This window comes from Mus pahari, chromosome 19 (assembly GCF_900095145.1).
Source record: "Mus pahari chromosome 19, PAHARI_EIJ_v1.1, whole genome shotgun sequence".
Lineage (NCBI taxonomy): Eukaryota > Metazoa > Chordata > Mammalia > Rodentia > Muridae > Mus > Mus pahari.
The window spans coordinates 10,044,053-10,065,738 of NC_034608.1; the positions used below are offsets into that span (position 1 = coordinate 10,044,053).

General features: G+C 44.2%; 1 protein-coding gene across 2 annotated transcripts; it reads right to left on the bottom strand.

Moving 5' to 3' along the window:
• Positions 1–1,855: 1,855 nt before the first annotated feature.
• Zswim9 (zinc finger SWIM-type containing 9) lies at positions 1,856–21,670 on the bottom strand. 2 transcript variants are annotated; one of them, XM_029532128.1, is made up of 4 exons: positions 21,613–21,670; positions 20,108–20,391; positions 12,202–12,514; positions 1,856–4,550 (listed from the first exon to the last, which is right to left on the bottom strand). In XM_029532128.1, exons 1-4 carry the CDS (start codon positions 21,655–21,657, stop codon positions 2,589–2,591), a joined length of 2,604 nt encoding a protein of 867 aa, XP_029387988.1. In that variant the 5' UTR covers positions 21,658–21,670; the 3' UTR covers positions 1,856–2,588. The 2 variants fall into 2 exon arrangements, with proteins under 2 accessions (XP_029387988.1, XP_021074934.1); XM_021219275.2 differs by lacking the exon at positions 21,613–21,670 and adding an exon at positions 21,314–21,396.
• Positions 21,671–21,686: the final 16 nt, after the last annotated feature.

Here is a 21,686-nt window from a genome sequence, read left to right on the forward strand (position 1 = left end):
TTTGACTCTAGTTTGTGTCAAACTGACAAAACCAGGCAAGACAAAATCAAACCTAACCTAATCAGAACAGAGGCATTTTCTTTTTCCAAAAAGCTGATATCCCCTCTTCTTAGGTACAGTTAGATTTGTCAAGTTGACAAAAACTATGAGAGTAATTAATCTTGATTTTCCTTCTTGCCTTTCCTGAAGGAAAAGGCAAAATCTTTTTATATATACTGTCCCTGGGCCAAAACCACACTTCACCCAGTTTCTTGTTTGTTTTGTTTTGTTTCGTTTTGGCAAACATTTCTTTCAAGGTGAAATTTTTTCACTAGAAGAACCATACCAATTTCACTAAATCTCTTTCTATGCTCTATTTGTTTTTTAAATTTTTCTGTCTCGCCCGAGTGTGTGTGTCCATGAAGGAGAGAAGAGGGCATCAGATTTGTTGGAGTTAGAGTTATGGATGGTTCGAAGCCATCTCCTATCATACTGGGGATTGTACTTAGGTTCTTTGCAAGAGCAACAAGTGTTTTTAACCACTCAACCATCTCTCTAACACCCCTCACACCTATTTCTTATGTGATCCCATATCAATTCTGTTATGTGGATTGTGGGAAGCAAGGGTATACAGACAGTCCTCTTGTGTGACCCAAGACACATCAGAAATATTTATTGTTGTATATCCAGGATGTTTTAGTTGTTAGCACAGCATTAGTGTAGCCACAGAAAACTGACAGTCAGTAAGTCTAGTCAAACTTGAGATTTATGAATGAGAATGCAAAGGTCTTTTGGGATCTAAATATGAGCATGTGATGCTAGGACTTCAAACAGTTATCTTTTTTTTGGCCAAGAGAGGGTCGTGTGTGTGTGTGTGTGTGTGTGTGTGTGTGTGTGTGTGTGTTCCATCACACAAGGAGTAGGACAAAAGAGGAGAAACCTGTCATTGGGACCCCAACATTCAGATGCAGAACTTTTGACTCCTTATCTGAACCACTGAGTTGTCTTTTACCTTAAAATTATTTTATTGCTTTTCTAAGTGTGCCTTGTGATCCACTAGAAACAGAAGCATCATCTTTCTAGAAGTCCAAATGCCTTCCAGGCCTGTCAAATCCAACTCTGTGCCTCAACAAGTTTCCCTCTTCATGTCTACATGTTGGTTTGAGAAAAACTGACCTCAAGCTGAATTTTGTAGCCTACTACTTAGGTCCCTTGTATTAATTGTGCACATAGAACCCCAAAGTCAATCCATGCTTTATTATTAAGTATTCTCTCCCCTACCCCCAAATGTATAGATGTAGAGATGAGAGAACAACTTTGGGGAATTTGTTGTCTCCTTTTACCATGGGTTCTGGGGACTAAATTCATATCAAGTTTGCAAGGTAACCATTTTAAAATTTTAACCTGCTGAGCCATCTCTTTGACATTAGATGTTCTTCAATTCCCAGGTCTTTGCTCCTCCTCAGTGTAGGCTTCATTCTCACACTGGCCTGAGGTGGTTGGTAGTGAGCAGGCCTAGAATCATCTCATTTTTGGAACATCTTAGGAATAAGACAATCTTTCCTAAGAGTCCTGCCTCCACTTGAGAAGACAGACTCCATTGGCCAAAACTTGCTCAAAAGCCCATTTTCAAACTAATTGCTGAGAACACTTTGGCATGGTCAGATGTCTGGAAATTGCCATGTTTCTGAAGTGGTTCAGAAGAAGGATGAAACATCAGCTGTCCTAGCAATGGGTTAATTGTGAACCCTCCATTCAACTGGCCCTAGAAGAAATTCATTGACAAAAAGAAGAAACAGATGCTGGGCCATTTTCCTTTTCCTATGAACCTGTTTTCCCCATACTCCTCCAGAAGCCATGAACTCAGCCTGGAGACCAAAATAATGCTGTTTATTTCAATCTCAAAGTACAGCTGTTCACTTGGTTCCCTTCCCTCTGAGGCAGTATGTAGGTTGTCCAACCAGAGAGCCATCTCCCCCGCCCCACCCTGAGAAATGGCCAACTCCCCAGGTCATCCTATCATCTTTTGTCTTCCTATGCTTTGTCATCTCCTTTTAAAAACTGTCTTTGCCCCTTCTCACCCTCTTTCCTTCCATGCTTCACTTCCCCAGCCCTGTCTCTTGTCTCCCTCCTATCCGTTCTCTTCTTCAGTTTTGCTCATTCTTCTTGGCTTTTCCCATTTCAACCTTGTAGTCCCTAGGACTCTCCATCCTTACTCTTGTCAGTCCCCATACCTTAGCTTCTTTCCATGGCCTCCTGTGCATCCCCCTGCTCCAGCTCTATCCCTTTCTTGTCTTCTGTCTTGGCTGACCCTGTCTCTCGTGACCTCTCCTTTTCCTCATTTATTTATTTATTTCCAGGGCAATGTCCTTTCAATGTGTCCTGGCCATTAGCACTTCCCACAGGTGTGGCTCCAGGATCTCAGAGATAATAGCCAGCATTCCCTAGGATGTAGAGAAAGAAGGCCAGAGGAGGTCCTTAGATGACTCAGGAGGTGATTAGAAGAGCTAGGGTGGCCCACTGGGCAGGGCATGAGCCCTATTATCTTTGGGATCAAAGAATATGTTCTTGCCCTCCATGTGGAGGGCAGCACGCAGGGGTACACAGGGTCAGGGTTCCTGAGATCTTCCCCAGCAATCTCTGAGCAGGTCCATGTGGAACAAGGCTGCCCCTGTGAGGAGACGTGCAGCAAAGAGGTGCCTGCAGGGCAGGCGTCTGGCAGCATAGATTGAGCAGCTGCAGTGTGTTAGAGCCACATCCAGGAAGAAGTCTGAGGTACCATCCTTAAGGGCAAAGCCAGCTCCAGTCCAGTGGAAACCTCGGGTCCCATGCTGCCTGGCGAAGGCTAGCTCCTCTGCCACTAGATCTGCCAACTCTGGCCCACAGGCTGCTCGGAACTTGGCTAGTAGCTCACAGTCCACTCCCTCATCTCTACAGGGGCGGCAAAGTCTCTTTGGTTCCCCTGGGCCTTCTTCACTTCCTCTCTGTACTACCTCCCCTGCCGCCAGGGACTCAACCCTGTTCACTGCCCATTCTGGATTGCCTTTCAACACAGTTTGCACAGGGGTTGTGCATGGTACACCATTCTCCATCCCTGGAAGCCTCCCCCCAGGATCCCCAAACTCCACCTGCTGTCCTCCATTCTTGAAACTCACAGATTGGGGTCCCCTGCCATCTCCATTCACTATACCTGTTGCTCTTGTGTCCTCTAAATGAACAACAACAATGTCCTCCAGGCCCCGTCTCCTTTTGACTAGAAACCTCCCACTTCTCTCCTCTGCGGTCTCTGGCCCCTCAGTTCCCCACTGTGGTCCCCTCTGATCTCCGTTCTCAGGGACTAATTCTAAGGGTTTCTCCACATGGACCTCTCTCCACTTTCTAACGTCGATCCGCTTCTCTATTTCAAACTGAGGCTCTTTCCAGTCTTGAGGTTTTGGTGCACGTGCCCTCTCTTCCTGCAATTGTACATCTCTCCAAGGCCTTCCTTCAAGACTCTTGGCATTCTTAGCCTCAACCAGGTTGCCTCTCCGATCTATGGGCCCCAGCACCCTAACCCTATTCTCTATCTGGGTTCCCCTCCAGTCTCTGACCTCTGGCTCTCTCAAAAGCTTTTTTTCTAGCTGGGCTCCTGTCCCTTCACGACCCCTCACCTTCTGATTCTCCAACCGGACTCCTTGACCATCTCTCAAGTGCAGTCTCCTCCCTTTCTCACTCTCTCGATCAGGCCTTCCGCAGTTGCTGGTCTCTGTGCCCCTCCCCTTCTCTTTCTCTATCTGTGCCCTATTCTTGGGCTCACTCTCCAACACTCGGTCGCCATTAACACTCTCTGAGGCTGCCTCTCCAGTTGCATCTGCCCATTGCATGGCTACTAGGTCACGAAGGCATTGAGCTACACTATGTGAGGGGCTGAGGCGTCTCAAGAGTCGCCTGCGATGGCTGCGCACAAGAGCACAGGCATCCAGGTCACGGGTTGCTTCGTAGGCACGGAAACGTACCCACATGTCGTGGCGGGGCGCCCAGTTGTGCTCAAAATATCTGATGAAGGCAGTTGGAGCCTGGGAACGCAACTCAGCCAGCGCCTCGCTGTAAGCAGTATAGGATTTTGAATCTGCTAGGCGGCAGAGGAGTGGCCACAAGTCTGGATCCTCCTGGCTGGCACCACCCAACTCCTGTGCCTTACTGAAGAGTGTCTCCAGACCCTGAGCACGACAGATCTGCACACGTGCACATGGCAACAGCTGGCGAACTGCACGCAGTTGTCCGGCCACCTCTGGTCCAGCTGTGAGGCAGCGCACTCGGCCTTTGACATCGGGAGCACTTTGCAGCAGGGAAACCAGCATGAATCTCAGTAGGCTAGGCGTGCCGGGACGCGCCACACAACAGGCAGCCTGGCGTGCCCGTCCAGCGCTGTCCACACACAGCACTGCCATCAGGTCCAGGGTGCCCTGTAACCCAGGTAGCCGGTCCACCAATAGAATGCGTGGGAAGCGCCGTAGCAGCGCCCTGGTGCGCGATGTTAGAAGGAACACAGTCTCTACCATTGCTTGATCCTCCACGAACACCAGCTTCACCTGCATACAGGGGCAATAAGTCAAGAAAAGAGGTCAGGGTACACCTTGTGTGTTTGTGTGTGTGTGTGTGTAAAAAGCAAATCCATTCGTTCATGGGTTTACACAGATTCTTTTGATTGGAAGAGGCACATAAGAAAACCAAAATCAGGAGTTCTTGTAACCTCGTAGTTCTACAGTTTGTGACCAGGACATCCTGATCTGACCTGATAATACTGGGACATTTGCATGTGTGATACTGTTAGCTGCTGTGATACTCTTGAGTCCTATTTGCTGCTGCTGCAAACCCGGTGTTACTCCTTCCAGCACCCAGCAGCAGTCTATGCAAAGGCCTTGGACCACAACAGGCTGCAGGAACTGCAGGAGACAAGCAGCCATCTGGAACCCATCTGTGCCTGCTGGAGCAGGGACTGCGAATCTTCTTAGAAAAGCCTCCAGTGGGGTCCCCACTGCTTTAGTTTGAGGGCCACTTGTAAGCAGCAGATTATGGAGGCAGATCTTGATTTAAGTCTCCCTACCCGCCTCATGGCTTGATTTTACCTTTCTGCCTCAGTTTCCTCTTTAACCTCCATTCCTGCAGGTTTCCTCTTCTAGGAACTGACTGTTCATTCCTCCCAGGCCTGAGAGAGGGAACAGCAGTTAAGAACAAAGCTTTCTAGTCCAGACTGCCCCACCTGAGGTCTTGCACCTACTTCTTTCTGGCTAAGTGGCTTCCGGCTGCTTGCCTCATCTCCATTTCATCTTTAAAATGGCAACAGTAAGTCCTGGGACTAGAGAGATGAAATGTATCAATGAGTCTTATACATTGCCTGGTATAAACAACGTCCTCATTATTAAGAAGTGGTATATATGTATTCTCATAAGAGTCCAGGTTCATAATGACCATATTCATTATCTGTTCAAAGACGCCCCTCTTCCCCAAGTCAGGGTTTTCTGTCACCTACATTGGTCTCAAACTATGTAGCTAAGGATAACCTTGAACTTCTGGTCCTTTTTTTGTCTGCCTTCTAAGATGTGGGATTACAGGCATGTGCCACTACACTTGGCTTATATGAGGTTCTGGGCATGGAACCAGGGGAGCCAATTGAGCAAGCACTCTACCAGCTGAGCTACACCACCAGCCCCAGATCTCTTTAAGTATTGGTCTAGTGGCTAGAGATCTGTGAGCCAGTTTCTGTAAGAAATAACTTACAGTGGTGGAAACAGAATTTGAATCCAACTTAACCAGAGACCTGTCTATAGCCATTATACCATAATCCAACCTCATCCTGCAAGACTTAAAAAAAAAAAAAAAAAACTGAACAATGTCCAGCCTTCACAAACTCTACTAAATAATCTATGGACAAACTGAGTAGATGGCTCAATGAGCAGAGTGAGCATAAGGACGATTCAAATCCACAGCACCCACACAAAAATAAGGGGTACAGCTGTACGCTTGTAACTCCAGCACTGGGAAACAAAGACAGACAGATTCTGAGATTTTTAGAGACAGCCAGCCTAGCTGAAAACAGCAATTTTTACTTTAGTATGAGATTGAGGCAATAACACAGTGATGCGAGGAAGACAGGTAGTACTCGTCTCTGACTTCTGCATGGAACCATACACTGTTTTGCTCAGTACATGCAATACACGCACGCATGCACTCAGGTGACCGAAATACATAGATATTTGCTAAATAATAGGTTTGGAAGAGTCCAAAGAGAAGAAAGGCATTGCTTACCTAACCCTAAAATCACACACTTAGCACTCCAAAGGGTACTGAGATTCAATGTTTTAAGAAAACAGACAGACAGACACACACACACACACACACTAAGTTTATCACTGACTTAAGTTTTAGTTCTACAACATTTTCAGATATTACTTACTTTTAAATTATTTTATGTGGTTTTTTTTGACTGCATATTCTATATATCATGTGTGTGGCTGGGGCCCTTGGAGGTCAGAAGAGGACGTTGGAGCCTCTGGAATTGGAATTACAGTTGTGAGCCTCCAGGTGGATGCTGGAAATGAAACTGGATCCTCTGGAAGAGCAGTTAGTTCTTCATTATTAATTTTTATTTACTTACTTTATGTATATGAGTACACTGTAGCTGTCTTCAGACATACCATAAGAGGGCACCGGATTCCATTACAGATGGTTATGAGTCACCATGTGGTTGCTGGGAATTGAACTCAGGACCATCTGTATGTTTTGTAGAACCAAGGATATATTTAGTAAGCACAGTATGGTGTGGTAGGAGGGAGTACCTCAGCGAGCCCATACTGAGCACCCAGTGCTTTTAACCTCTGATTCATCCCTCCAGTCTCCATCATTTACACTGTCATTTGAATTTACTTAAAAGATGTTCAGTCCACACCTGCTGTATCCAGTAGGGTAGCCACATGGAGGTGTTTATTCAATTTAAGCTGTGTCATATTGTTGTAATAAACTGTTAACTGTGAGTATAACATGCTTCTGTGTTCTTTGATTCCTAGTGAATTATTGAACCCAGAGTGGCCAAAAAGGTCTCCAATGGCAACAAGGGAGTGACTTGCCCAAGTCTTTGGGCTAGGAAGTCTAGGGGAAATGTTTAGGCCTATAGGAGTGGTGGGGTAGGAGAAGGCAGAGTTGTGTGGGTGACACTTAATGGGTGTGCTAACATTTGATGAAGGTGGAGCTCTTATATAAATCAGTTTAGTTTTCTTCCAAATAGTTTTGGAGCAAGCATGATATACAGAGCACTACTCTAGGAATGGAAAAGTATAAATAAGGTGCACTGTGGTGTGTGTATGTGGAAAAGGTACAAAATCAAAAAGAAACACATCTTAAGTTGATAATTCTGGGTGAATGAAGTCCTGAGAACATTAGTCGTGCATGAAGTACTTCTCTACCAGACACTTCTCCAAACCTTTTAATAATCTCACAAAGCATGCACTGTAATTACCCCCTCCCTCTTACCCAGGGGGAATCAGACACAGAGAAGCCAGTTGCTTGGTCATTTGAGGTCATCCAGAGATAACTGGCAGAGTAAGGCTCTGAGTCCATGTAGCTTGGGCATAAGGCCAGATTCTTAGGCTTTGTGCACAGTGGTGCATCTGCAGAGATGGAAACATTTAAGGAGCATTGTTTCAGGTATGTGCAGGTAGTGGGTAGAGACCAACCACAGCACTTTCCACTACCACTCACACCTCCCTATAGGCAACTATGCCCTTTCCCTTCCATATCAGAGTGACAGTACTCTCCACTTTGTCCTGAAGGTGGAAAAGTGAGGGAGTGACAAAAGCTAAATAATTCAAATATACGGGATTACTATCTGGATTCTTTCTCTTTCTGTCCCTGTCTCACTGTTGCGCCACACTGTTATCTATGCATGACATGATAGACGCTGTCTTGAGACTTTAGCAGAGGTTCTCTCTGCCTCTTTGTCTCTCTGTTTGGTAAGTTCCACTATAATGGTAAAGAGTGGCTCATGAGGGCCAGACCCTCCCCAAGGATGTGTAGGCTGTTACTAGTTGCTAGGAAAAAGACATTTTCCTCAACAGTGTAGTTCCTTGTAAACTGCCCATGCTTCTGTAACCCTAAATAAAACCATCAGTTTACCAAGCTAGACTTAGGTGGAACTGCACGTTGGGTATGTTGCTGTTGCTCCATCTGTGGTGAATAGAATTTTGTTCATCTGAGGAAAAATTTATAGTTCCCTGACACACATACTTAATCCATACCTGATAACCCTAAAAAGTAGTGTCTGTTATTATCACCCTATTTACAAACACACAAACTGAGGATCCAAGAACCTAAGTTACCTGTTCATAATGTGTTCACTGTCCTATAGCCAATAAACAGCACAGCCACAATGTATAGGAAGCTTTGAGAACATACCAATAGTAATCAAGTGGCCAGCTTTGACTATACCCACCACACCCCTGGATGGCTGAGGTGGTATAAACACTGGCAAAACTTAAGAAAGGTCTTGATGTCATGGACCCTTATTTTGTCCTTTGCCAAGTGTACTTGTTATTTCACTATTCACTGTGACCAAATACTTGCTAAGAAACAACTGAAGTGAGGAGAGTTTATTTTGGCTTACAGTTTGAGTCAACAGTCCTTCATGGCAGGGGTAGGAGGTATAGAGGAGTATAAAGTGGCTGGTAACCTGTGACTGCAGATAAGAAGCAGAGCTCTGACAGGAATTGTGCCAAGCTATAAAGATTCTAGACACCACCTCAGTGATCTACTTCCTCTAGCAAAGCTTCATCTTGTGAAAACTCTACAACCTTCTAAAATTGTGTCACAAAGTAGAGACCACATTTTCAAGCACATGAGCCTATAAGGAACATTTCACACTCAAAACATGACAAGTGACTGTGGTTTTCTCCATCCTGGGTACTTAGTATTTTGTACTTCATGTGCTTTGCAAGTGCGTAGTATCATGTCTTGTTTTGGTCAATGACATATAAAGAAAAGGGCCAGGATCTGAGCTGTCCAAAAACAATCTATGCTATGCTTTTCGGTTCCTGCAGTGTCCTACAATGGTGTATAGTGTTACAGGCTCATGCACATGTGGGGCTCCTTGGAACCTTATGGGAGGTCTTTAGTTCACTGGGGTATGCATCTGAAAGACTGTGACTCCCACCATTCCTTGAAGCTTTTCTGCTTCCTGCCTTGCCAGGGCCTTGAGCAGCTTGCTCTGCCATGTGCTCCCCACATGATGTACGACCATGCCAGAGGCCCAAGTCAATGAGGCTGCTGATTCTTGACCGGAACCTTTAGAACTGTGAAATAAATGAACTTATTTACTTTGTAAAGTTTATGGCCTTGGGCATTTCAGTATACTGGTGTAAAGCTAACATACCCTTCCTTGAAAAACTGCTGCAAAGTGAAAGGAATATATAAATGCTGTCTATCTAGTCTTGGGATGACAGTAAATAACTCCTTTTCAGATTACTGATGTGCTTTATAACATAGAAGTCTTTCAAAAGAACTTAGAAGTGAAAGAGCCTGGGTGAGACTATGCAAAGGGATGGACTGAGCATCCCTCTCTCTTTTCAACCTCTAAAGATGGGGAAGAGAGAAAGGATGACAGGTGCAACACTTACCTTGGAAACTGGAAAGCAGGTGAGGAAACTGATGGATATCCTACCCACAAAAACTGTGAAACCTAAGTGGGCAGATGGGAAGTACTGGTAACCAAAACAGAAACCCATTAGGACCAGGCAATACAGGGTTTGCTCATAAGACCAGGTTAGGACTGTAGGAGACCCTGTGTTTCTCCTCTCCCTCTAGGCTGTCACTCTTCCAAGTGGCTGGAGGTTTATTCTGTAAACATGGTAAATGGAAAAAGTTGCTGGCCTTGTGGACAGCGGGCCCACCTGAGAATGAAGGAGGGAGATTCCAAGCTCCATGCAGGGTCGGCATGCATCATGCTGACTGCCAGATCCAGTCTCTTCCCCATATAGCTGCTAGACTGTGGCAGCCTGGCCTTCACCCCCAATCAGCAAGTGAGAAGACTTTTCTCAGGGGACCTGACCAAGTCCCAGAGAAAGAAGGAAAGATGTTGACATTTGGCATTCTTCAGCATGCAAGGTAAGACAAACTATTTGTGTGCTAGTCATGGTAGCACACTACTCCCAGCATTTAGGAGGCAGAAACTGAATGACTAGGAGTTCAAGGTCATCCTTAGGTACACAGCCAGTTCCAAGTCAGCCTGGGCTTCCATGGGCCCTTACCTCAACCAACCAATGAACCAATCAACCAACCAAAATGAAGATGCAAAATAGACAACATTGTTGAGTGGTGTGTGTGTAAGTGTGTGTGTATGTACATTTGAGCATGTATGAAGTCATGCATGTGTGTGTAAGCTGGGGCAGGTTATAGTTAATTGAGTTTTAATCAACCTCAAAGAACAATAATATTGGGTCATTTGTCATTTATAGGGGCATGGATGGGTCTGGAGATCATATTAAGCAAGTCAGATTGAAATAGAAAAATACTGTATTTTTCTCTCATATGTACAGATAAAAAATATACATAATGAAAATCAAGGAGGGTTATTAGGAAAGAGGATGTGGAGTATAGCAGGGGAAGGAGGGAAGAGGATGATGTGAGGTTGGGGACTAAGGTCCACAAAGTTCATAGTATACTTGCATGGAAATCTCATGAACTTATAGCTTTGTGTACTAGATATATAAAATATATATATTTTAAATACAGAAATGCAAACTTACCTGAACATGTACAGCTCTATGCTACCTGATGCAAAAGTCATACTAATGAAGAGGTCTGTTTAAATTCAATTACTTAAAAACTCCAGCTTTAGGCTGGGGAAATGGCACAGTTGGTAAAGTACCTGACACTACAGTATAGGGACCTAAGCTTAGATGCCTATATTCCACATAAAAAGCTAATGGGAGGTGGGAGCAGAGACAGGTAGATTCCCTGAAGCTAATTGGCTAGGTAGCCAGACTAGTCAAATTAATCAACTTCAGGTTCAGTGAGAGCCTTTGTCTCAAAAATTAGAGGGGTTGGGGTGGGGCAGCGAGATGCCTCAGCAGTTAAAAGTGCTTACAACCAAGGCAGAGGACCAGGGTTCAATCTTTAGGACCTATATGGCAGAGGGAAAGAACTGATTCCTGAAAATTGTCTTCTGACCTCTGCATGCAAACTGTGGCATGGGTACACCTGTACACCCACCCCCCACAAACAAATAAGTATATTTAAAAACCACTACAAAGTAATCAAGGTCAACCTCAGGTGCCTATGTGTACTCCACCCCCACAACCAAAGAACAATAATAAAACAAACAAAACCCCCAAACCAGTCAACCAGCCAACCAACCGCAAACCCAGCTTCTCAACCATGTTGAGACATTTCAAATGATCAAGAGTATATGAGGCCAATGGCTACTATGCTGGATAGTAGAACTAGAATCCCCCATTAAGAGGTTGGGAACATGTCTCAGTGGGAGAACACCTGACTAGAATCCTCCAATGAGGGATTAGGAGCATGACTCAGTGGCAGAGTGCTTGCCCAGCATGTAGTAGGCCTTGAGTTCTATTCTCAGGACTGCAAAAATAAACAACAGATAGTTAATAGTACATTAGAATTTCTGCATGTTCCTAGCTTCTTCTGCTTTACAATACTTTGAACTGTATCACATTATATAAGTTTCCTGTGTGCTGAGTTCATGGGCCTACCCTGGGAACATTCACTAAACAATGGACTTGTTTATGTACTTTCCATTTGTATAGTCCAAGTTGAAAAAAATTTAATTTCATTTTCCCTCACTTGGGTTCTCTTCCTCCTAGTACTTAACTGACATCCTATCTGGGCATTTTTTGTTTCTGCCTCTAGAACTTCTGCAAGGGAGCCAAGAGTCATTCGTGCTTATTTAATTTTCAGTCCATTAAAATGAACTCAGACTCTTATTGTACCGGTTACATTTCAAGTGCTAATTATCCACGCATGTCAGGAGTTCCCATACATTAAGACTGTACAGGATAGAAGGTTGTTGTTCGACAGTCCATACTAAAGGATGTTCTGTGGCTACCACCTTCAGCACCCTAGTAGGTGCTTACTAAATAAATGAATGATGTGTGGTGAAAGAATGAATGAATAACCCATGAAGTTGGTCAATGTGGTTCTCCCCGCCCAATGCTACCTGTGAGACCCTACCTTGGCTTCCGGATCTGTGCGGAAGAGCCCCTCAAGCACTTGCAGGGCATCTAGGACCCCGTGGTCTGGGCCCTTGCAATGGGTCAGCAGGCGGCGCACATCAGCAGGGGCCACAAATTGCTTGGAGATCTGGTTGGTGATGCGGACCGGCAGGCAGGAATTGGCCAGCAAGTGGCCTGGGCGGAAGTGGTAGGCGAACTCACGTGGGCAGGCTGGGTGTGAGTGGGTCAGCTGGCACTCAGTCACCACGAGTCGATCCCGCAAAGGGCTCAGCTTGACAGTGATGAAGGCAGGGCAGCTGGGCTGGGGAGGCCTGCAGGGGGAACCACCAGCGCCTCTGTCACAACCTTTTGTGCAATCTCGGTTCTCTGTTTTCTCTCTTTCTCCCTCCCCCTTCCCTCTCCTCTCATTAAGTTTCAAGGATAGAGGAATGGGGAGGCTTAAGAATATACCAGCTGGGTGAATTTGTACACGTTTCTGCATTTCATCTCTGTATGGCAAAAGGGAATTAATAACAAACTTGTCTCATAGGATCCTTGTGAAGATGAAAAGTAATTGATATGCTTAAAACCCTCAAGACTGAAACAACATCTACAACATAGCAAACACTACACACTGGTATAGTCTTCACCCACACACCTAACTCTGTCCCAAAATGACCACACACTTTTGTTATATCACTACCAGAAAATTTTAGCAACAAAATAATTCAGGGGCTGGCAAGATGGCTCAGAGGGTAGAGATACTTTCCACCAAGCCTGAAGACCTGAGGTGGATCCTTAAAACCCACATGTTGAAAGGAGAGGACACGGCTCCTGCAAATTGTTCTCTGACTGCTACACATACATGTGAGCACACACACATATACAGCCATACATACAATAAGTAAATAAATGTAACAAAATCAAATAAACACTTTAGATTGTTTTGTATCTGCTTTTGGTTTGACAATACCATCTCCACAGATGAGGCCTTCATGATTTCTCCCTTCCCTCTGTCCTCAGAGACAACCACAACCTATAATTATGCATTTTGCCTTACTATGTTTTCAAAGCCACATGCAGTGGATAGTATATTTCTGCTTCCAAACTTTGTACATCCAGGTACTACTCTGGCTAGACGTAGGAAGGTTACTGGAGTCCCGGAATTCCAGAGTAGACTGGGCAATACAGCTAGACCCCTTCTTAAAAAAAGAAAAAAAAAAACCTTCAAGAATGAGAATAGTGTTCATCAAGATATGCATCACCTGTCATGGATGTGTCAAAGGCACTTTGGAGCCCTATACTATTTGACCCTCATCAAATGTGACTGCCTGCACATGGGCATTAAGACACTGACTGGCAAGCATACAACAGGACTATGTATACCAGCCAGAATATGAAACCAAGCCACAGTTTGAGAAAAGAGGCTTTGGTACGCTCTAAAGAAATGTTACACCAAACAACTCTAAGAACCAAATAACCACTACCATCTCCAATGTGGATATACCTCATCAAAGCCAGAAATAGAGGAGCAATCCATTGTGAGATTGATTCCCATCTACCCATCTCCAATGTGGATATNTCCCATCTACCCATCTCCAATGTGGATATACCTCATCAAAGCCAGAAATAGAGGAGCAATCCATTGTGAGATTGATTCCCATCTACCCATCTCCAGTGTGGATATACCTCATCAAAGCCAGAAATAGAGCAATCCATTGTGAGATTGATTCCCATCTACATTAAATTCAGTGGAAGACAAAGTTCACCTTTACTAGACTAGATAGTAGTGGCCTTTGAGTGGTTTACCCTAGACTGGAAGATGTGGGGTTGAACACTAGTTTTTGTTTATTTGTATTTTGAGACAGGGTTTCTTTGGGTAGCCTTGGTTGTCCTGGAACTCTCTCTGTAGACCAGGCTGGCCTCTGATTCATAGAAGTTCTCATTTTTTTACACGTGTATTTTATTTTGGGCAACGTTATCATGACTAATATGCATAGTGCATATATTTCCCTATTTGTGTTTTACACTCTAGAAAAAAATCCTTTATTTTGTTCATATCCTAGTCATATCCTGTTCATATCCTAGTCATAACTATATGTGTCACCTAAAGTTGTTCAAGGAACTTTTCAGATGTGATTAAACTAAGTACATTGAGATGGGACACTTCTGGACGATAGTGGCGGCAAAGGGGTTGGTATCATTACCAGGATCTTCATATGGGAGAGAAAAGATTCAGAGAAGGAAGCAAAGCACTTGTGTGGCTTGTGTAGTCTCTAGAAGCTAAAAGTGTAGAGTATACTTGTTCCTGCACCTCTAGGAGAATCAGAAATTCAAAGTCATCCTCAAAGTTATTCTAGTCTACATGAGACCCTGTCTCAAAAAAAACAAAAACAAAACACCAACCAACCAACCAAAAAACCAAAAGGCTTAAGCCACAATCTTTGCAGTAGGTGGTTACAAAACAGGAGACAATGACAATGGGCACCTCTGTTTCTTTTGAAGACTGCTGATTTTTCCCAGGCTTTTCACTCGTTATTGCTGCATTCCACTTGTTATTGCTGCATTTCCACTTGTTATTGCTGCATTCCATGACCCTGACATCTATCTGTTAAATGATTTCCCTGTTGTTTACTCAGCTCACTCTCTTAGATGACACTCTGCATGAGTGAGTTTGGAGCAGTGGTTCCAGCCTGGGGCATGAAATCAATTTCAGGAGTTATCATTATTGTAAACAATCAATGAGAAAAGGAAATACAAATCAGTGTTTGGGTTTGATCCCAGAATCTTAGAAAACACACATAGTATTTTCATAAAATACTATTTAAATTGATATCTTGAAATATGGTTTAGTTGTATTTCTCTACGGAGGGGTGTGATAACAGCATTTCTTACCCCCAGGCAGGAGGTTTTACCTATAGAATAGAGGTTGGCAAACATTTTCTGTTAAGTGTGAGAAAGTTGATATAACTGCAAACAGATATATGCAAATACACACAAGTATATGCAAATGAATGGTGTGGCTATGTTTCAATAAAACTTTATAAAAATAAATTTCAGGTTGGATGGAGTCCGAAAGCTTCATAGCTTGATGGCCCTCGTTTGTAACCTACAGAGCCTACTATGTAGTTAGGAAGTCATGGATCATTCTTTAGTGGTCTTGAAAATGTCAATAGTGGATTCTACCACAAATGGTCTTCCATTGTCTCCAAATCACTCCTGAGACAGGTGATTGTCCTCAGGACAAATAGCATGATGAAAAGTTTCCATGACGTATCTATTTTCTCCTACATTAACACTCAAGAACCCCACAGATTAAAAAGAAAAAAAAAATCTAAATAATTTGTGACTTTCCTCCTTATTTAAAAATAGTAAAATATAAAGATAGAAAAGTAATCTATTTTGGTGTTTGAGGCAGAATCATGCAGTGCAACCCAGGTTGGCCTTAAGCTTACAATCTCCCTGACTCAGTGCTGGGATCAGAAAATTCTTACGTACATAAATTGTAATAAGTAAAAAACATATAGGCCCACAGTGGTATCAGGTCAAAGCAACATGCAGCCACATTTGATCCACCAAAAATGGCACATTCCCGAGATTCCATGCACTCTATTTTCTAAGGAGAGTTCATAGACACTTTTTGGAGTATGGTCTGGTCACTTTGAGACTGGACGGTTTCTGCTCCTAAGTCAGATCTTATAATTCAGGGGATGCCATTGTGTCTGTGAAGCCATCCATCTTGCCAGAAAGCACATGTCCTTTGTGGGGTCCTGGCATCTCACATGACAAAATATGGATGCCTCAAGGTGCCATTTTTAGCAGTTGCTTCCCTGCACATAGGGGCGGGTAATGCTAGCACTCCTAAATGCAAACTCCACATGGATAGGAATTACTCATTTTACCCATTACCTATAGCAGCACCTGGTCCTCAAAGAAGCTCAACAATAATATAAAGTAGTTCTCCACACCCACTGGTTTTACCTGTAAACCCATCAAGAATCAAAGTTATTTAGCAAAAACAAAAACAGAGAAACAAACAAAAAACCAAACCATCTATACTGACTACATTATATACACACTTTCTTTGTCATGTCCCCCAGCAGTACAACAGGGTTAAAAGCACTTGCAAGCAGTAGGTATTACAAGCCATGTAGAGGTACTTAAATTTCACAGGAAGATATGCATGGGCTATATGCAAATGCTACACACTTTGAGCACCTGTGGACTCTGGTGTTCTGGAATCAATGCAAAGATACCAAAGACAAGTGTATACTGAGTGAATCATTGGATCCCACCTAAACAACTGGCAACATATTCAGCATCCCTCTCATTTCATCAAACCACCCATTACCACGGGCTGCCTGTCATGTTTTTGAAATCTCAGGATCATCCATGTTTTTTTCTATCTTACAGCCACCAGCATTCTTTCATCCGTCATGAGATACCTTTTGCCTTTTATATTCACTTGACTTACTGTTCCTTTAGACCATATCACCAGCATCATCCCCTTAATGAAGTCAGTCCTTTCTGATGAATTCCAGGCTAGAGTAGATTTTAACACATCCTGAGGTGAGAGTGTGAAGGATGTCTGTGTGTATCCTATGTTCTCCATTCAATCTCAAGACATATTCACTGCTCATATGAAATGTTTTGGACATCCTTCTTGACTGGACCAATGGGCTGATTCCCAGAACTGTTAGGCACTGGAACACTTAATTCCTATACTGACAATTCATGACTGAAATTTAGATGGGTGGGGTAGGGGAGGTTAAAGATCAAAAGCATGACATTTGTAATCAAGACTGTGGGGTCCAAGTCTTGGCTTTCCTGCAGCAGCTGGGAACTGTGTATGTGGGTCATTTAACTACCCCATGCCTTGGTTTTCTCACCTGGGAAATGGGGCTGAAATACTGCTATTCTTCCAGGCTTGATCAACAGATTAAATGATGTAACAGTGGTTAGAGGGGTGAGAAAACATTTAACAAATGGTAGTCAATATTCCCAAAACAATCTTCTAAAGGGATGTGGTTTTCATCTGTTTGGTGTTCCCCCCATGTTTATTGTTAAATAAAAACAAATAAGAAGATTGTGTTAGAGTGAGTATGGAGCTTACAAGATAATTTGTGTGAATCATTTGTTTCCTTCTACCATCTGGATCCCTGGGATCAAACTGAGGTGGTCAGGCTTTACTCACTGAGCCACCTTACTGGCTTGACATCTTACTGGTTCTTCATCTTGCAGATTTTAAAGACTGTGTCTTTGAAGGCTGGCGTATGTTGGGAAGGGTTAAGGAATATTATTCTACAGAGAACAATGGTAGGAGAAATGCCACTAGTGTTGGAGACTTAGAGGTATATAGAGAGCAACTTGAGGCTACTGAATCTCTGGAAAGTGGGTTACTTCAAATACTTCCCAGATACCCAGCCTCCTCCTTGCCTCCCAACCCTGTCCTCTAGACCATACCAGTATGGGTGAGACTTTCCTGAATCAGCCCTGACTCTGCTTACAACCTTTTGGAACTCCTCAGTATCCCAAGGATGAAGCCCCAGTCCTCAGCCTTGCCAAATCGCAGTTTTGATACATTCCCTGCTGCAGACTTTAAGCCATGGCCCTGGATTGTGCATCAGAGATGCTCTGCTTTGTGCAACTGGGTAGGGCAGGTGCAAGAGCTTAGAAATAATGAGTTCAAGTCACTGTCTCCAAGCTAGCCACCAACCCCCTACCACAGAGCTTTCCACCAAGGAACCAATCTTTCTCTCTACTGGGTCATCAGGCTCAAATTTAGGGCACTGTTTTCATTCCCCAGAACCCCTGCTCAATGGTTCTTCCTGGCATTTGTAGAATATCTGGGACAGCAACTTCAGATAGTAAACACCATGTGTTTTTTTGTTTTTTGTTTAAACTGTCCATGCATACACACACACACATATATATATATATATATATATATATATATATATATATATATATATATATATATAAATAAACTTTCCAAGGACCTGTTTACTGGTCATCTCTTCTAGAACTTCCCCAAAGATTTCAAGTACAAGATAGCTCAGTGGGTAAAGGTGCTTGATGATAAGGGGTTGAGTTGGATCTCTGGTACCTACATGAAGGACAGAATGTACTCCCTCAAGTTGTTCTCTGACCTCCACACAACTGTGACATGCTCCTCTTTCCCCACAAAATAAATACATGTTAAAAAAACAAAAAGATTTTAAGTAGAGTGGACCACTTTCCTTTTCTCCACCTCCCATCTTCACCCTCAACTTGATTCTCACTACTGTATGTGGCTATTTGAAATTTCTTTCTTCCTCTGTCTATGTTGTGCTTTCTCCTCCCTTCTTTTCATTCTTTTAGTGGTTGTCTCTTATATTAGATTCTCAGTGGTTCAAGAGCTGGGATAATCAACTGTGGTCTCAAAACACCCAGCATGCACACAAGAGGTACTCAATAAATGGTTGTTAAATGTTGACTTGTGTCCTGATAGCAAAGGCAGATTCTGGATTAGGCCTGTCTCTTGTGCAACTGCTCACTCTCTAGACAGTTGTGTGAGGACACATGCTTGAAGTTGTTGCTCTGGTGTTAGACCTCTGAAGCTCCACTTCTACAATAAATAACAAGAAAGAACCAGAGCATACCCCCACACCAAATGTTGATATACTTTGGGTAAGAACAGCTATAGAGTGCTTACTCCATGTTGGATGCCCTTCCAAATAATTAATAGGTACTAATTCATTTATTCAAAACCTATGACACAGATACTTCTGTGTTGTTTCCCAAATGTACAAACTGAGGCCCAGGAAGGTGATGTTATCTTCTCCATGACAATAATTATAGATACACAACAGTCCTGAGTCTGTGCTCTTACTCTGTTAACAACTATCACTTAATTGGCTGCCCTGGATGCCAGACATGGGTAAAATGCTTTCTTATGCATGCTCATATATCCTAACAGTGGTCCTCAGAAGCAAGTATACATGTGACAGCCCCATTTCAGGAATGTGAAAGCTGAGGTTTGAGGTGTGAAACCCATTGCCCAATGGTATCCTACTCCAGTAAGCTATAGGGCTGGAATTTGACAGCCCAAGGGCATAGCCTGTATTCTTAAGTACTCTGCTCTTATCCATGGCTTCAAACTAAAGTTCTCAAACTCTCTCTCAGACATACACAGGGACCACCAGAGGCAGGACAGAACAGTGGAGCTCTGAGCATGATGTAGTAAAAAGTAGAATAAGGCAGAAATGGGAATTCTTAAAGGAATTCCAGGAGCTGATCATTTGCTATATAGAAGCATGGTTTTGTCTTGTCTTATATTCAAGGAAGACTTCCTTAGTCCCAAGTGGCTCTCTTTGACTATCTACCAACCCTTTGGTGGTACTACCCACTTGCCAGGAACTACCTATAAACTTACTCTTAACACCAATCTTCTGGTCAGTCAGAAAGTTCCAGATGGGTAGATTTTAGTCTAAAATATCCCCAGCTCCCAGAACAGGATCTGCTTCTACACTGAATGGAGATATCTTCCTTTCTTATGGCTTTCCTCATAGTTCAGTCTTCCAGGCTGCTTTTTGTAGGTGTGCAAAACCTGGCCCCCCAACTTCTCTAGCTGGCTCTGGTATTGGGGGGGCAATCAATTCTCCCCTTTCTTTTGGCTTGTTTCAGTATGCCTCTCACTCTCTACAATGGCCTCTACTAAACCCTGTATATCAAGTCTGGGTTGTTTTGTACTAAGGGTTATTTATTTCCTGGCTCAGTATCCATTTCAGTAAGTATCCTTCCTTGAATCTGTCCTGCCTGGCTTTTCTGTACTTGGCAGAGTCAGTGGGCTTCTCTCCCTGGTATTAAACCTGTGGGTAGGAAGCTCTGTCTGGCTCACCCCTTGCTCCCCTCCCCCTGTAGGGTCACAGCTCAGGCTCACGCACCACGCTGTGGACTTGTTGGGCATGCGCACATCCTTGCACACCAGCAGCACGTAGCTGTACTTGAGCACGTGGATAAGCCTGTAGAGTGGGGGTGTGTTGGCCCAGGGGCTTCGTGCCACACGTGTGGAACTCTTCACCGAGAAGACTACCAGCCGCTGCTGGCACCACTTGTCGAAGAAGCGGCTGAACTCAGCCCAAGAGAAGAAAGTTCGATCCAACAATTCCTGTTCTTCCTTCTGCACGGCTGTGCTTGGTGAGGGCTCTGTCAGCTCCATCCTGGGACCCTGAGTAGAAGTGGGGAGAAGAGCTGGACATCAGACCCATCTCCACCTGGATTACCACAATTTCATTACCAGACTGTCTTATCAGTTACGGGTGCCTCAGGTACGTCTCAGACAAATCAAAGTGGTTTTTATTGTTTGCTTTCCTGATAGGAATCTCCATTCCACTTTTGTGGTTTACCTGTTGCTTTCCCAGATTCACTTGGCATTTAATCAATTTCAACCCTAGTTCCAGTTGCCTTAGATATGACCTCTAGGTACAAATGGAATCACTTCTACATATTTTGCCTTCAGCTCAGCTGTGAACATCTTTGCAAATGTATTCCCAGCTTCTTGCTAAAATTTCTCCTTCTTCCAGATGTGTGTCCTATGCCTGTTGATAGTATCTAGTAGTCCCATTCATCTGAAGCGCCCTTTTCCCACAAGTCTACATTTGAGTGTAACTCATATCTACTCTCATAGCTAGGCACGAATCTCTCATCCCAGGCATAATCCTCATGCACCTTTCTTCTCCCTAGGTGTGTCAGATATGCAGCTGTTGCCCCTCAGATATGACTGCCTTGAATTGCTACTTTGATCTGTGGTTTATGCTTCCCAGAGATGCTCTTATCTCCAGATGTGCTGCCCATGTCCAGTCAGGGATCATTCACCTACAGGGGTGTGGCCCACTTGTGGCAAATTCAACTCAGAAGTGTCACCAATAGTCATCTTTGGTCCATACTCCTCCTAAGACTTATTCTCCTCCTGGGTCAAGTTGCAGCCCCCTCTTCCCAGACATAGCTATTATTCTCAATGTGTATCTTCGTTTTGGACATGGCCCCTTGTCCTCAGATGGGGACACTAATCACTACTAATGCTCCCCCTGCCCCCCCACGTCCCGCTGAGCCTCTTCTCCCTTGCACAGCCCCTTTTATCCAGTTCCCACCTCTCAAGACCTTCTCAACCCGTGTCTCCGCTGCTCCTCCCGGCCTGACCATCCCACATAGCAGCGCTTCTCCACTCCTAAAGCTGTGCACCCTTCTGGCCCCCTCCCCCTCAACTCACCTACCCAACCCAAAGCGGCGTCCACCTCCCACAATGCCCTGCGCCCAAGCCCAGCCCGGCCCTTGCTCCCGGGATGCCCCGCGCGGTATCCCGCCTTTCTTCCCCAGTGCCTGGCAAGGTGGCTTTCCACCAACCCTTCTCCTCTCCCCGACTGTCACCCTTACGACCTCGCAGGCTCACCGGTTCATCCACAGAGAGGACAGGCTTGGGGCCGCTTCCCAGCATGCTGTGCGGGACAGCGCCCCTCCTCTCCC

Coding starts and splice junctions, on each gene's coding strand:
- Zswim9 (XM_029532128.1), bottom strand. CDS start 21,657: ATGCTGGGAAGCGGCCCCAAGCCTGTCCTCTCTGTGGATGAACCG. Junction 20,392..21,612: donor TCCTCTCTGTGGATGAACCG/GTGAGCCTGCGA, acceptor ACTTCTACTCAG/GGTCCCAGGATGGAGCTGAC. Junction 12,515..20,107: donor CCCAACAAGTCCACAGCGTG/GTGCGTGAGCCT, acceptor TTCCCCCTGCAG/GCCTCCCCAGCCCAGCTGCC.